The sequence below is a fragment of the Oncorhynchus tshawytscha genome, linkage group LG12 (assembly GCF_018296145.1).
Source record: "Oncorhynchus tshawytscha isolate Ot180627B linkage group LG12, Otsh_v2.0, whole genome shotgun sequence".
Taxonomy (NCBI): Eukaryota; Metazoa; Chordata; class Actinopteri; order Salmoniformes; family Salmonidae; genus Oncorhynchus; species Oncorhynchus tshawytscha.
The window spans coordinates 27,144,257-27,161,027 of NC_056440.1; the positions used below are offsets into that span (position 1 = coordinate 27,144,257).

General features: G+C 42.5%; 2 protein-coding genes across 4 annotated transcripts in view; one reads left to right on the forward strand and one right to left on the reverse strand.

Moving 5' to 3' along the window:
• The window catches only part of LOC112248521 (LIM domain kinase 2), a 36,487-nt gene extending 30,081 nt beyond the window's left edge, over window positions 1-6,406 (forward strand). For both annotated transcript variants that reach the window (XM_042331535.1, XM_024417624.2), the window contains 6 exons: window positions 933-989; window positions 1,587-1,652; window positions 2,578-2,752; window positions 2,866-2,921; window positions 3,131-3,288; window positions 3,779-6,406. In XM_042331535.1, coding sequence (XP_042187469.1) covers window positions 933-989; window positions 1,587-1,652; window positions 2,578-2,752; window positions 2,866-2,921; window positions 3,131-3,288; window positions 3,779-3,989 — 723 coding nt within the window. In that variant the 3' untranslated portion in view covers window positions 3,990-6,406. The remainder of the gene's footprint in view (window positions 1-932; window positions 990-1,586; window positions 1,653-2,577; window positions 2,753-2,865; window positions 2,922-3,130; window positions 3,289-3,778) is intronic.
• Window positions 6,407-6,714: 308 nt separating this feature from the next.
• LOC112248532 (phosphoinositide-3-kinase-interacting protein 1) lies at window positions 6,715-14,440 on the reverse strand. Of its 2 annotated transcripts, none has more exons than XM_024417655.2 (6): window positions 14,401-14,440; window positions 13,303-13,431; window positions 12,608-12,724; window positions 10,476-10,640; window positions 10,108-10,186; window positions 6,715-8,512 (listed from the first exon to the last, which is right to left on the reverse strand). In XM_024417655.2, exons 1-6 carry the CDS (start codon window positions 14,423-14,425, stop codon window positions 8,299-8,301), a joined length of 729 nt encoding a protein of 242 aa, XP_024273423.1. In that variant the 5' UTR covers window positions 14,426-14,440; the 3' UTR covers window positions 6,715-8,298. The 2 variants fall into 2 exon arrangements, with proteins under 2 accessions (XP_024273423.1, XP_024273422.1); XM_024417654.2 differs by lacking the exon at window positions 14,401-14,440 and adding an exon at window positions 13,855-14,147.
• Between the last annotated feature and the right edge of the window lie 2,331 nt (window positions 14,441-16,771).

The following is a 16,771-nucleotide window of genomic DNA, read 5'->3' on the forward strand; positions in this document are numbered from 1 at the left end:
GGAGGGCTTGGTCGGTAGGGGTGTCCTTGTCTCATCGCGCACCAGCGAATCCTGTGGCGGCCCGGGCGCAGTGCGCGCTAACCAAGGTGGCCAGGTGCACAGTGTTTCCTCCGACACATTGGTACGGCTGGCTTCCAGGTTGGATGCACGCTGTGTTAAGAAGCAGTGCGGCTTGGTTGGGTTGTGTATCGGAGGACGCATGACTTTCAACCTTCGTCTCTCCCGAGCCCGTACGGGAGTTGTAGCGATGAGACAAGATAGTAGCTACTAACAATTGGATACCATGAAATTGGGGAGAAAAAGGGGTCCAATTCAACAACAAAAAAACACAAAAAAAAGGTATACTTTGGGATTTTATCTACTTACCCGGAGTCATATGAACTTGTGGATACCATTTTTATGTCTGGCAAGTATGAAGGAAGTCAGACTAGTTAGCATTGGCTCAAAACTACCTATATACTGGACACAGAGACGAAAAATGGTATCCACGAGTTCATCTGGGAAAGTAGATACAGGGCCTCATTGCCAATCCCAAAGTATCCCTTTAAGGGCCTGACTTGACCTGAGGTAAACTCTGCTCAGATAAAGGCTGTTGGCTCAGTGGTGGGCTGGCTGGCATGTCAACCAGCAGAGATGTGGAATGGGGGTAAATAGAGCAAGTGTTCCCAGGTGAAAATTCAAAGGAGTTTATTACCACCTTTACTTCCCAGATTGGATCATTTACACCGCAGTCCAACAAAACATATGGTCAACAGCAATCAGAGGGAACTGGAGTTTTAATTATTTGATTTGAGATTTTCAGTGGTGGGTTACACTATATGATTTTGTGTAACTTTCCTTTGAACTCCCACATTATTCTGTGTAGCCATAAAGGCTACTCAGGGGCCCACCTATTCATTTCTTGTTGTTTATTTTTCCATGGGTTGCTACAGGACCAGTTTCCATGGGAGCAGAGGGTTAGTTTCGCCAAAGGCATTGCTTCTGGAATGGTGAGTTGGCCCCTTCCAGGGATATTTACTGTTGGAGGTTAAATACTGTCCATGTAGACACTGGCTGCTTTTTGTTCAGCTGGAGCAGCTTCCAATATGTATGGTGGTAGTTAAACACAATGCATTTTAAAGGTACGGTACTTGGTTTCAGATTGACTATGACTCTATGAACTGAGATCAGATTACTTGAGGCAGGGATTGCTCTTGCCAATGGGTCATACTGGAGTGTGGGGCTTTGCAGTGACCTAGGGGTAGCCATATGTTCCACATACCTTAATGTCTGTCTTAGCCAACAGAGTGGCAGGCCTTCCAATTTACCTGGAGACCACTTCAATACTGACAGTTCCTTATTCTCTGATTCCCTTTCCTTACAACCCACAGTCCCTCCACAGCAACACAAGTATGTAGGGCAACAAAATAATTTATTTGTTCCCTTAAGACATTGTCAAATGATGACGTTTCTATCAGACAAGGCTTAGTGGGAGACGTTTTAAAGATACATTGTTTTCTATGCAGCATAAAGCACTATTTCTGTCTTTAATATGCTTCTACTTGTGGATGATTGGTTTGTTTGACTATTTTTTTTCCTTATTTCAGGCTTACTTGCATTCAATGAGCATCATCCACAGAGATCTTAACTCTCACAACTGCCTGGTGAAACTGGTAGGTGACCTATCCTGAATTGTACATGGCACGCTAACTCAAAGATAGACAGGTAGAGGAGAATATAGAAGAGCAGAGATCCATTTGTTTTCCTGATCCATTTACAGAAACACATGCAGATACCACTCCTGCTTCATTATCTCTTGTTAATCAGTCATTGTTTCTCTCCTATACCAAAATGTGTGTTTGGCTTCTAAACTGTTAAAGATTGATGTACCGTGGGTAGTGTAGCTTCTTGTTTTAGATTAACCTGGAGGCAGGGTGTTCTAGAACATGTTTTGTTGTTGTGACATAAGTCTTTGATTGGGACAGAGTAGTCTTGTTGGAACAGGCCAGGTAGAGCTATGTTCTATTCTAGCAGCAGAACACAACTCACAACAACATATTGTGTAAGTAATAAAGTACAGGCTTATATAGGTCTTCACAGAGCTTTCACTGTATGGCAACCCTCCATGAGGTGTAATGAGTCATGTCTGTTATTTCCACAGACAGATTCATTGATTTACATGTAGTGACCTATGTATAACTGTATGCCTGTCTCAGTTTAGTGTGTGTGTGTGTGTGTGTGTGTGTGTGTGTGTGTGTGTGTGTGTGTGTGTGTGTGTGTGTGTGTGTGTGTGTGTGTGTGTGTGTGTGTGTGTGTGTGTGTGTGTGTGTGTGTGTGTGTGTGTATAGGAAGACAACACACATTGTTTACAGTTGATATACCCATCTGGTCATACTTTATTGTGATTTATTTTATTTTATTGGTCATTGACTTTACACACAAGCAACAACTCTTGGAAACAATCTTATCTTTTGTTGTTATTTGACCCATATTGATTGAGGTATGTTAAGTAATATGCTCCTTGACTGAAGAAAACACCTGGCACTGTTACATTGCCACGTCATATTCTGTTGACCTCTAACCCCTGACCTCCCTCAGGACAACACAGTGGTGGTGGCAGACTTCGGCCTATCCCGTCTCATGGTGGAGGAGGTCAAGCAACCTCCCCCTGAGAAACTGGTCAATAAGAAGAGGGTTTTCAGGCGCACTGACCGTAAGAAGCGCTACACGGTGGTGGGGAACCCCTACTGGATGGCTCCAGAGATGCTGAATGGTGAGCAGAGCAGGAGGACCTAGCTTAGAGCTGTGGATCACGCGTATCATTCACTTTAACACTTCTTCATTCATTGTATGCTGGCCTGTTAATTAACATTTTGTCATCCTCAGGTAAACGCTATGATGAAAAGGTGGACATTTTCTCCTTTGGGATTGTGCTTTGTGAGGTAAGAATACCATTTTAAAGGCCTGCTTTTTATATTTACTCACAGAATTAGGCTATGGGCTGTATGTTGAAATGGAGAATACTTGTTGCGTTTGGAAATTGCGCTAATGTTGCTTCTGTATCATTTATTTTGTTTGATTTGTCCACAGTGTTGGTCAGATACTGCAATCTGGAGTGTATATCCATTTTTAACTCTCTCTCTTATTGTAGATTATTGGGCAGGTGAATGCAGACCCAGAGTGCCTTCCCAGGACCTATGACTTTGGCCTGAATGTAGACAAGTTCATGGAGAAGTTTCTCCCTGACAACTGCCCTCCAGCTTTCTTCCCATTGGCTGTGGCTTGTTGTGACCTCATCCCTGAAAACAGGTGAGTTGAGACAATTGTTTTATACAGTGGCTGATGGCTTAAGATGCTGAGTAATATATTTCAGTTGAATGTATTACTTTGATACACAAGTCAGTGTAGTGACAACATAGCTGTAGTACGCATGTATACAAAACATTCTGTAATTGAAGGCTCAAAGTAACAGCGAAAACAAAGGTAGAGAGAGACCAGGGAGGGAGATAACAGAGAGGGGGTGAGGGGTAGCACATAGAACAGAAAGCACAGTGTTTGTAACTGAGCTGAACGGCCACATGTGGGAAAGTTTTCCCCTGCCTCCCCATGAGACGTTATCCAGGCTATTCTCTGCCCTCTAGAGCCACAGAAGCAAGTGGAAAAACCGAACACTCTTCAGAACCAGATAGCATCTCCGTCTCAGCAGGCAGATTGCTCCCTCATGTTCTCTCACACCATGACCTTCCTTCCTGGTTGTAACCTCTCACCCCCCTGTACCCCCCCCCCACTCCCTCCCCAGGCCTGCCTTCCAGAAGCTGGAGGACTGTTTCGAGGCCCTGTTCCTTAACCAGGAGATGGGCATCCGTCTGCCAGCCGAACTGGAAGAGCTGCACCAGAAACTGTGTCGACTCCACCCTCCAAAAGAAAGCTCCTCGCTCCCAGCTCCCCAGAGCACAGTCCCAACACCAGCCCCTCCAGAGGAATCCAGCCTGGCTGACAATGGCACCTAGCAGACGCCTGCCCCTCTGGATCCCCAAGCACTCCCTCCAAGAGCCTGGACTGCACTAACACAGCTGGAGGAGGGGTGGGGAAGACAAACCTAACTCATGCCATCTGGGAACTGGATAACCTGAGCTAGCTGGACCAAGCTCCTCTCTCTGTGTGTTATGTTGATATGGTCTGTAGTGGATGTGTATGAGTGACCATACAGCTCTGAGAGCACCAAGGAACTGCAGTGTGTGTAGACTGGAGACAAGGGAGGAGACACATTTTAATGAGAAGACTAGAGGTGTTTGGTATTTATTTTTGTCCTGTTACATTTTTTAAATCCTTTTTTTTTTTTGCACACACCAGGACATGCAGGGTTTTACACATCTGTTTGCCATGCTATCAGATCCTGTTATGTGGTTGGTTCTCTGCTCTCTCAATATGATTCCTTATTTTATTCGAGACAATCTCTCCACAGCATTTAATATCAATCCTCATGTGAAAGCTGTTGTGTTTTTCACGGACTGTTTTTATCTCGTCGGGTGGGTCTTAAGTTGTAGTGTGGATTGTGGAGAGAAGACTCACTCGGCAGGCAACAGCAGTGAAAATCGAGATGTGTGACAGACTAGCTGATTGACGGAGTTAACCCAGGGCAGAGCATTTGGAGTGAAGTTTGTTTACCAACAGGAGGACAGAGGGGTAGCCTACGAAGCAGATTTGAGTAGTTAGCATGGTTACTTTGGTCAACTCGGAATAACTGGTCATACGAAGGTGATTCACCTTTTATCCAGGTAAATTTCTATTACAATGAATCCTTCAGAATTAACCTTTTCCGGGTCAGGCTAATTCAGTTAACTCTGCTTACCCTAAAATGACTGAGCCACGAGTTGAGGACTGCATCTTCATCCCTTTCCAATTGGAGGAAGACGACTGATTCAAATATATCACATTACACATTTATTATTGACGGAATGCATTTACATTTTCCAGCACAGGACCACATAATGCAGACTTAATGCAGTTATTTTATCGATAGGAGTGGGGAAAGAAAGACGGTTGTGCATTGATAAGCACACCAAAGTCTGCATTAACGATAAGTAATAAATATACCATAGCCTGCTGATTTGCAAGATACCTTTTATTTTAGTTTGACTTCAGCACAAATTAAAATGTGGCACTGACCTGCCCATGGATCGAAGTTTTAGCATTGTCGCAATGACGAGTTCGGCATTCAACTAGCCATGTGCAACATGCACTCGCAGTTACAAGCCTGCTAGAGTTAGTGGCAGGCGGACAAGCAATATCCACCGTCATAGTACGGATGACGCCTGAGCTGGAATGTGAAGCTAACTGAAACTAGTTAGCTTTAGAAAACGCTAAGTAGATTTAGCTTGCTTTGTAGGATACCCCTTTGGCGTGAAGAGCACAGCAGGGACCAAACAAGCACTCTCTGAGGAGGCCACACACTGTCACACCAGTCAGAGAAATATGTGGAGCTGTGTCAAAGGAATGTCATGAGCTCACTGACCAGGAAAATCCTCGTCAAACAGTGATTCAACTTGAAATGTGACCTTGATTTTTAGAGAACCTCCCAGCTTCACTGATGGCATCAGATTCACTCTACAACTGTTAACAGTAATCATCCTTTAGTCTTATTGTCATGTGCTTTGTGGGGCATCTACTAATGTAAAGTTACTGTAGAGGGTGGACATGGTAGTGTATAGATTTTCTTACAATTAACTAAATGTTTTTAATCCACTAAATTAACTCTGAATTTGTTTTGTCCATGTGCACATGGACAGATTTAAAATTGTATTATGATTTGAGAATTTGGAGCTGTTGACAGATTTGGAGTTTGTTATAGGATGAATAGTGTTTTTACATGCAGCACACCTTTAGAACCAGACTGGTACCTGGTGCTTGTTGATAAGGACCACTCAACTCTGATTGGACAGCATGAACCTGGTGTGTACTTAATGGAGCTCTGCTCTCAAAGGCATTGTACAATTTACTAAAAAGGCTCTGTTTACACAGGCAACCCAATTATGATCTTTTTCCCACATTCGTCTTGACCAACCACATCAGGTAGCCTATCGGTTAAGAGCGTTGGACCAGTAAGACATCTGGTTCAAATCCCCGAGCTGACTTGGCTAAATCTGTCTGTGCCCTTGAGCAAGGCATTTAACCCTAATTGCTCTGCTAAATGTATATTTTTCAGATCTGATTGGTCAAAGGACAAATTAGTAAAATATCTAAATTGGGCTGCTTTTGTAAACCCTGACAAAGTGAATTGTAGTTAAATAAAACTGGATTTATATATTTAAGTTGGCTGTAAGAAATGTATATATGCCTAAGGGAATCAAGGGTTTGTAGATTTTGTTTAGACATGAACAATATTTGTAGAATATGGAGATTAAAATAAACATGGTTTTGTATGCTAGCATAATCTAAGGTACTGATTTGTACATATTGTAATCACTTATCACCATGATGTTGAATGAATACAATTCATTTTTTGCTAATATACTAACTTTAAAGATGCACACAAACCCTACTCTTTGTAAATGAATGTGTAGATGACCACTAGAGGGTGGTAGTGTAACTTTGCTCATGGGATGGGTGAATCTTAAACCTGATAGTCTTTTTGAATTCCCAGTGAGCATGAGTCACTCACTTTTAGCAGGTTTCAGCTAAATTAAGGAACTCATTTGTATTCATTTAACAAGGTGAGGAATGAGGATGCAGTTATGCTTTTTCAAAGTACATTATATTGAAATCTGCCAAACTTACAAATACAAGTACTCATTTCCAATGATTAGCAACAGTGAAGAAACATTTGTTTTAAAAATCAGCGTTGCACCAAAACTAAGGAACCAATGATTGAAGAGTAATCCAGTGATGCAGAATGACAACCATTTCAAAGATGTCTAAATCACAAAAGACAACCATTTGGAGTGATGCAAGATATTGCATTAGCAGAATAGAGCAATCATGTAAAGCAGAAAGATATTACATTTAATCCCAACAAGAGATTGTTGGTCAATAACACATTACATTTTCTAACCAACTGTGGCATTACTTTCAGCATCCTGTTTCGAAACATGCAACAGGCTGCTTATTATGCAATTATTCCATCCTGTACATGTCAAATATGGTAGGTTACCTCAGTTTGACTCATATCCTGTTTACCCTTTTACTTTGCTCGTCTGCTTGCCCTGACGTTTGGGACGAATTCAAATCTAATGCCCCAGGCTTCAACTTTTAAACAGACTTCTGTTCTGCCCAAGCGTCATTCAGACAGCCTCTGTCCGGTTCTAGCCAGACCTCAGACTAAGCTGTATTCTGTTTCACAGCTATGCTGCGGCATTTCCTCCTGAGAACAGACTCTCCGATTTACAAAGACGTCTCCCTTTTCCTGTCAGTCTCTAACCTAAGGAACCATATAGCCTGTCCTCTCATGTAAAGCCACCGACTCCTGATGTTTCTAGTTACTGCACATTGGTTTCTATCACCCAGCCTTATGAGTTAAACAGAAGGGTCACCATGTACAAATACATTCATTATGCTAAGGCAACGTCACAGCTTCAGAGAGCAGGAGATGTTTCCTTTTCTTTTGCAGATCTGACATAAATGTTCCCTCATGCTAATTATTACTCCACATCTGTTCCAACAGCCTTTAAGATGTCTAACGCAGATGTTTAACAGGGCTATCCTATTCCTATACTAGATGACCTCCCCAGACCCGCCCTAGCACAGCCAAAAGGGCCAGGGGAAGTGTAGCATTGTTTTCTCAGGTAAGCCCATAACACCAAACTGCCGAACACCTCAATATAAAAAATAAGAAGTCAAGGCTATGAATTCCCCCTTTCCAAACACTGTCTCCTACTCTTCATCCAAAGCTTATAACATCACCCTCCATCATTAATGTTGATTGATGCACATCCCATTCACAAGACAATCATACTGCTACAGCAGAGCGTCAGCCCGTGATCATGTTTTCTTGGATATGAAATGCACGGTTTCTTAATGAGCATCCCTGACATGCACTTTTGTACACAACCCTCCCCGATTGGTCTCCCCGATTGGTCTCCACGTGGAGTGAAATTAGTCCTTCAGCACCACCTGTTGTCATCTTTTCCCCTGTTGGTGACACTTGTGTTAAAACCAGGGCAATAAGGACACAATTTAGTCTTTGGAGCTCAGCCCTGCTCCCCTTCTCCTCATAGGCCTTCAAAAAAAAGGGGGGTTGATTTGGGGGCTGAGGGGAGTATTTGGATCCTTTTGAGGTTCGAATGTCCTTGTTCATTCCCAATTCAGTGGGGTGGTCAGTGCTCAGGCTCCTGGGGTACCAGCCTGCTGGCCCATCAGGGGGTCTCCCCCCTCCATACCCTCCTGGGTGGGGGTCTGCTCCTGGGTCATGATGACGATGGAGTTCTCATCCACCAGCTCACAGGTTGGGTTGGAGAAGGCCGACAGGGGCAGGGTAATCCTCTGCATCTCCCGCTCATACACTCGCTGCTCATGCTGCTTCTTCAGGTCCCGACCCCTGCAACAAACAGCACAGACACAAGAGGTTAGGATGACGGTGGTACTGATCATCGGAGCAGATTATGTAGGCGCATGGGGTTGTTTACAATAACAGTTTACAGGACTGTCTTTAACCTGAAGAGAAAAAAACACTGCTATGAATCAGAGTTTCATCATAGCATGCCTCGGCAACTTCCAATGACCTGCATCATCTTTCAAAACACAGAGACAGCTAGGTCACGATTTCTATTTATGACTCAGTCCCATACTGAGTCTCATATCACTGGGATGAGGCTACGGTATCTGGTCTGGCACAGGGAATGTTTTGATGGGACCGGGGCTAGGTGGTGGCAGGCATCCTGCAGTATGACATAAGCCAGTCCAGGCAGCTGACTGGGAAAGAGTGTCAAATGGCACCCTATTTCCTAGAGCTCTTCTCAAAAGTAGTGCACTATGGAGGGAATAGGGTGCCATTTGGGGTACATTCTGAGGGTGTGAGATCTGCTGAACCCCATCCAACACAGGGAACATGCCATTCTTTTGGACTGGCGCCTCTTCCTGCTTGAATGCGACACGTTACGCAACTGTGCTCTGCTCCACTACAGCACGGATTCCTATGCATTGGGTTTGCATAGTGTAATTTTAGGAATCAGCAAATCCTCCTAACCAGACTTCACATTTTTCCTAGTCTTGTGGGGCCATCCTTCCAAATCTTGTTGACTCGATAAGCACAGGCTTCAGAGGCTACACTTTTTTTTTAAAAACTGATATTACTGCGTGAGAAAGAAATCAATTTCCTTGACCGATTTAAATCAAGCTACTTGAAACACACCCCCTCCAGCTTCTTAGAATAGATGACGCTGACAGTCACATAATCAGATTGGACAGCCAAACTTGGAGCTCCAGAACATTTAGTTCTGTGCCAGAGGCCTTCAGTCAGAATCCCCCATCTGCAGAACTGGGTCCTTCCCTCTGCACCACTGCAGTAGATTCTCCATCTCCCCCAGGACTCCTGCATGCTCTCCACTACTTCAGAAACATCAAACGCGGGTGCTTAAAATAGCCAGGCTACAGGCGCTCTCTTTTTTTTCTCCCTTCCGCTTTCATGTTGTTGTTGTGGCTTCTGAACAGGCCTCATCACATTGGAGAGAGACCGCTATCAGGATGGGTAGTGGAGGGAGGCAACAGGATGGGTAGAGGGGGAGGCAGCCTGTGGCCTCTGCTCCACATCCTGGTAACATTCTGTGCCAACTGCCCACACAAGCCCTCCATCACCCCACTGACATTCTGCCTGAGAGGTTCCAAGCCTTCAACTGCTGCCTGTGTCATGGACACAAGTCTAAGCTGTGCAACGCTGCATCAGAGTTCTGAATCACCAATATAGTGGAACATTTTGTTCATGTTCTATTTCGGTCTCTCTGCGCTATAGAAATAAGCATCTGTTGCAAATCAATGTAACATTATGTGTCCCTACTCTCTGAAGCACCATTTGGTGTAGTGGTTCCTGGGTTCCACTTCTTATGTCACTCCGACATACCATATGCAATAACTCGGGTTTTAATGCTCTGTGTCTCCAGTCGGAGCACCTAGTGTAGCATAGTGGCTAATACTGACCTCTTGTAGAAGTAGCCGAAGGTGATGCCCACCCCCATGAGGATGATGATAGCCATCATGAGGATGCCAACCACATAGCCTGAGAGAGACAGGACACACAGGCTCTATGGTTACCAAACTGAATTCAAAGGTTTATATACAGTCTGCATTTGAAAATGTGCATATCAGTGCACCTCACATTTTATCCCTATGATAATATTGTGAGTCCTTTATAACTCATTTATATCCATCTCATTCTATTGTACTAAGCCGAGCTGCATCAAGCTGGACCACTCTTTTTAAGAGTATCTTCTTGAGGCTCACGTTATGGCCCTATCACATCCCCCCTATGTTAATCCCTCTGCTTCAGCAGTGAGATCAGGACATACCGAGAGTGCCCAGGTCCTTCTTCTTGGGTCCTGTGCGTATCCGCTGGCTGATGCCAATGACTGGCTGGACCGCAGCGCCCCCTCCCTGGGCTGACTCAGACTTGGTCAGCTCAAAGACCTCGCTCTGTGCTGTGGTATGGGGGCCTGCCTCTGTAGGGGCTTTGTCTGTCGACAATATGAGAAAAGCAGATAAGATCAACAGCCAATCCCCATACACCGCCCGACCACCATGTTAGTTTGCTTTCTAGGTTTACTGATGTTGCCTTTGCATACTTGAACACATTATAGTAGTGTATTAAACTGTATTGTTTAATTTCACTAAAAGTGCTTTTATTGTAGAATAAATGCGTGAATAATTTCCACTCTGTCCCATTTTAAGAAATCAGACAGCATGGTTTCTAAAATCACTGCATTGTTTGACATTAAAAACATTGCTGCATGGACTCAGTAGGACGAGAGAGCTACTGGATTTGTCTCATTTGTTCACTTTGGAAGCAGTTCTATAAAGAAATTAAATAATTAAAAAAGGACAGCCATTTCCCAGCAAAATGGGGCAGAAGTGCACTACACGTCTCGGAGGAAAGGAAGCTGCTAGTGTCAACATCTGCTCTTGAGCTCCACTGAGTCAGGCCCTACCCCTCCAGAAAAAGTTGTTTATCAACTCTGCTGGAGTTGAAGAGCCTGAGGTCATAACCAGCACTAGCCAATTACCTACTGTCTCCATGGTAAAAGTATAACTTTCCACCAATGGGTTGAGGAATAGGGTGGGGCTTACACCTACCCTGAGGCAGCCATCTGCCTAACAAGTTATGGCTCTACAGGCTCAGTACGGACAGGGCCCTTGTTATTGCTTGACATGCACCGCCTTCCCAGACAATGTGAGAGCAAAGGTCAAACCCCAGGAAACATCCTCAAAGTGGATTAACTGACAAACTGGCCTAGTCTTTTCTTCTCCCACAGCTTCTCACGTGGGATAAGATATTTCTCTAGAGGTGCCTAATTAGCTGTCTTATTTAAACATTGTGCACAAAGAATTAGGAATTAGAATACTTCAATAGGATCTCGACAATTTTGCAGCAGTTCTTGTATAAATTGTTGCATAACTATAAAATAATATACCGGCAAAAAATATTGTGGCAAAAGTGCTCTAGCTTCCTTATGAGAATAAATACATTCGAGGTTCCCAAGAAAGAAACTAAGGGGAGCCATGTGTTTTCTTTGTTCTCACGGCCCACTTTAAAGACAGACATTCCCCAAATACAGTGACACCCTTTTCCAAGAACTGCATCGAGACTCAATTTACTCTTTTTCCCATCCAGTAATGCATTTTGCCCAGCCTTGACCTACATTTCAATGTCTGCACAATATTTATTCACTCCGTCGCAGCTATGTTTAAACAGCATTTTACATACATTTTCCCAATGTAGTCCGTTCACCTGCGCACTGTATGCATTTCAGTAACCATGTTTCCATCCACATGTTATGCAAGTCATACCGTATAAAAAATAAATCACGACAGCTGTGATGGAAACAGGAAGTTTCGGGAATTTTATAAATGCAGACAGATCTTTCGTTCGACATTGTGCGATAATTGTGTCTAAAATAGTGAGTAATGGCAGTGGAAACAACAACCATCATATCGAAGTAAACTTGATATGGTGTGTGGTCCTCCCACTATGACTTGGGAAACAATGCAGTTTATTAGGCTACAGATTAAATAAATTATGAACTTCACAGGGTAGTGAAAGTGCACAGTGATCTTGATGCTCCTTTCCAATAAATATTGAGGGTCTTATTCTGGTGACATGACAAAACTATCAGTAGCATTGAAAATGCGATGAAAACGCATTGAACTTTAGATTTTTATTTGGCACATGAAAACTTAAGTGAAAAAGTACATTGTGTGTGCACTGTGCATTGTGTGTGCACTGTACATTGTGTGTGCACTGTGCATTGTGTGTGCACTGTACATTGTGTGTGCACTGTGTCATCACGAACTGATTTTTATGTGCAACAAGTCAGTTTGGTGGAAACCTGCCACTGGTGAGAAAAAGTGCATATTTTCTTTATGCAGCTTTTAGAATAGTCACATGAAAATATGTTGCCAGTTGGATGGAAACCTAGCTAAATACCTTTGCAGGTGTCAATGGCACATGATTGTCTCTGGGCCTGTGCGTCTAGGCCAGTCACGTAGCACCAGGGCTTCTCAGAGGAGTCTGGGTTACGGCAGTAGTTATGGTCCCCAACGCCTACAGAGCATAAAGAAAAGGACACATCAACCAAGTCCTCACAAGGATAGTAAAACAAGGAAAATTCTGACAAGTGGGGACATGTTGCTGGTCCCCACAAGGAAAAGGCTATTTTAGGCTTAAGTTCAGGATTACAATTAAGGTTAGGACTAAGGGTTAAAGTTAGGTTTAGCATTAGGGAAAATAGGATTTTGAATGGGAATTAACTGTTTGGTCCCCAAAAGGATAGTCAAAACAAATGTGTGTGTGTGTGTGTGGATATGCATGTGACATCTTTGATATACTGTACTACTGAAATGCATACTCTGGGTAGGTATTTTGCCAAAAAGATTCAGATATTAGCAAGGTCAGGTTTGAACTATAACCCACACAGAGAGACTAGAGCCTGCAGTTATACACTCTAAATAACATCTATAACCAAACAAACTGTGTACCATTAAAACAAATGTGAGTGACATTTAAATCATGGCACTTGTAGTGAACACCACAACAATGGTAGCAGATGATAAACTTGTGTCAAATCAATGAAACATCAATTTAATGGCATATTACATGTTTGATTGTGTAATGTAATTTACCCATTTGTGAATCTGTATATGCCATTACATCATAGTCCCGGGTTGTGTTGGTCCAGTTTAGACAGGTTTGTCCTGCGGAAGAGCTCTGTTGCTCCCCTCTGTACTCCACACCATTGAATCTGATGCAGTCTGGGGACACATTCAGTGATTTATGGAATAATTGTATTGAAAATTAAGAGAATAAATTACCAGCAAATAAAACATACTAAATGTGGAATGTAAAAGTCTGATGTTTCCACAATGCCATACATTCAAAAAGGAATTCCCATTGAAGTGTCGCAATTATGCTTAATAATAAATCAACAAAAATGGTATTATTGAATCTTCTTGTTGTTAACAAATACATTGTATAACTTATTTTGCAACTGCTTAGACATTTCTCAGGTCCTATACAATAACGGAACTATAAAATTCACATTTTAAACTGAAAATAGGATGATAACTTTTTCAACAAAGCATTGCACATTAATCAAGTAACAAATGCACACATTCTATCGGATAATGTGGACTAATGTGAACAAAGGCATTGATTTTCAGTCATATGAATGTTACCTTCCACAATGGATGCGCTGCCCACAAAAGCGACGCACAGCAAAACAAAGTGCAACGACAAAAACATACTGTAGAATTTATAGGATGAATTAAAACGAAAACAATATGCACGAAAATTAAATTGATAGGCTATTTCTCAACCCAAAAAATAACTTTGTGTGGAAGCCTATGCTGAATAATTCAGTCAAACTGCTCCCATCTGCAGATCAGCCCTTTCTTGTCGAAGGGAGTAGAGCTTTCTTCGTAAACAGCCTCTCTCTTGGACAAGGAAATCCCATTTGCAGTATCGTGCGGCTGCGCCAGCATCTTCAAGGTCCTAGAGCCAACCTAGCTCCATGCATAAAAACAGGCGTGTAAAGTACTTAAGTGTTTTTTTGTTGTTGCTATCTGTACTTTACTATTTATATTTTTGACAACTTTTACTTTACTACATTCCTAAAGACAATTATGTACTTTTTACTCCATACATTTTCCCTGGCACCCAAAAGTACTCCTTATATTTCGAATGCTTATTAGCAAGGCAGTAAAATGGTCTGATTCACATACTTATCAAGAGAACATCCCTGGTCATCCCGACTGCCTCTGATCTGGCAAATGCTTCGTTTGTAAATTGTCTGAGTGTGCCCCTGGCTATCCATTAAATAAAACCATTTTAAAAATGGTGCCACCTGCTTTGCTTAATATAAGGAATTTGAAATTATTTATACTTTTACTTTTGAAACTTAAGTACATTTGAGCAATTACATTTACTTTTGATACTTCAGTACATTTAAACTTTCACTTGAGTCATTTTCTATTAAGGTATCTTTACTTTTACTCGAGTATGACCATTTTGTACTTTTTCCACCACTGCAGAAAACAAGCTTTATCCATTGGGACCAAGTTTGAGCACCTGTTGCGTGACATTGCGAATAAAATAAATGAAGCAATGTTGTCTCTGTACAACAATGTGAGCCTGCTGCAGGTAATTTAACTGATTACTAATCCCAAAACTCAATTAGTAGTCTACTAAATGGCCTTTGTGTCCATGTTCTAATCCAGGGATTGGCAACTCCAGTCCTTTGAACCTGTGTGGTGTCACACTTTTGCCCCAGCCCCAGCTAACACACCTGACTCCAATAATCAACTAATCATGATCTTCAGTTTAGAATGCAATTACTTTAATCAGCTGTGTTTTCTAGGGATGGAGGCTGTGTAATCAGCTGTGTTTTCTAGGGATGGGGGCTGTGTAATCAGCTGTGTTTTCTAGGGATGGAGGCTGTGTAATCAGCTGTGTTTTCTAGGGATGGGGGCTGTGTAATCAGCTGTGTTTTCTAGGGATGGAGGCTGTGTAATCAGCTGTGTTTTCTAGGGATGGGGGCTGTGTAATCAGCTGTGTTTTCTAGGGATGGAGGCTGTGTAATCAGCTGTGTTTTCTAGGGATGGAGGCTGTGTAATCAGCTGTGTTTTCTAGGGATGGGGGCTGTGTAATCAGCTGTGTTTTCTAGGGATGGGGGCTGTGTAATCAGCTGTGTTTTCTAGGGATGGGGGCTGTGTAATCAGCTGTGACACCACTCCGGCCCAGTTCCACTGAGGGTCCTACATGGAACCAAAAACGTTTCTCCTATGGACAGCCAAAAAAAACTTTTTTTCTAAAGGTGTACATGCTCAAATAGATTAGGCCTATTTGGCACTGAATGCTACTAATTTTAATTAAGTTATAGTGAGGGTCATACAACGCAGTTTGATTTGAATAATTTATGGTTTCTCCTGATATTTGAGTAGCTTAATAAATGTTTTTATTGGTAAATAATACATCTGATTCTTTTAGGATCTTCTGATCTGAACCCTGTGTTAAATGAAACAGAGGAAGAACCATGAAGTTGTTACTCTAGACTTGGTCAGCAAGGGCCTTGTTATACTGATCAGTTTTTTCCAATCTTTTTTTTTACGGTGGTAAGACTTGATCTCCTCGTTTGGCAGCATAGAACTGCCCTGCCAATCAGATTATAGGCTGCAGGATACATGGAAAGAAAAAATAAATGCAGAAAAATAAAAAAGGAACAATCTCCCTGTACAGTAGCAGCATTGAAACCCGTCTCCCTTGTTTGTTCACCATTTATCCTGCTGGCCCACTAGGCCAAATAGAGCACATTACAGTACTCATAAATAATTTGCCCCACTGCCCTACTTCGCAAGCTTCCAAAACATCACTTTAGAGACTGTTCAGAGTCCAGACACTGTTCCACTGTATATCTCAAATCTCTGCCTTCCTGAGCTGTCCAAAGATTTTCCCAAAAAAACTCACACACTGCCAACAGACATACTGGATTAGTTTACTATTCAGACATTCCTGCTTTTAACACTAAAAAACACTTTTTTTAGGTGAACAAACCACTCTAATGATTTACTTGCCTTCATTCTAAATACAATACTTTCTGCAAATTTTGTTGACAGAGATTTTAACTTCACTGTGGCTTTTTTACTTACAGGTCTAATCCCAGAGAAGATTTTACCAAAAATATTCACAATATTTTAAGGACTAGGTTACTTTAGTGTCAGAGTTACTTGAATTATTATCAGACACACCCTATAAAATAATGCTGGCAATAGACTTTACATTCAACACTTTATCCCAGACAGACCCTTCCATCCCCCCACACAGCCCCTCTCTCTCAACCCTACTGTATTCTCCCTCAGCCTCAGTCACTGACCCATGTTGATGTCACTGACAGGCCAAGACTTCATAATGGCATGGGGACCGAAGGAGGCCAATGTTAAATGCTATCTCCTCTCCTTGTGCAGGCAGCTTGGTGCTTAATGGAGAGAGGCCCCAGTCATTGTTGGCTGACCCCAGCAGAAGGAGAGAGCCACAGGCCACTAACAGAGCATGACTCAGTCAGCGTTCACACAGCAGCGGCTTTTCACACAAATGTCA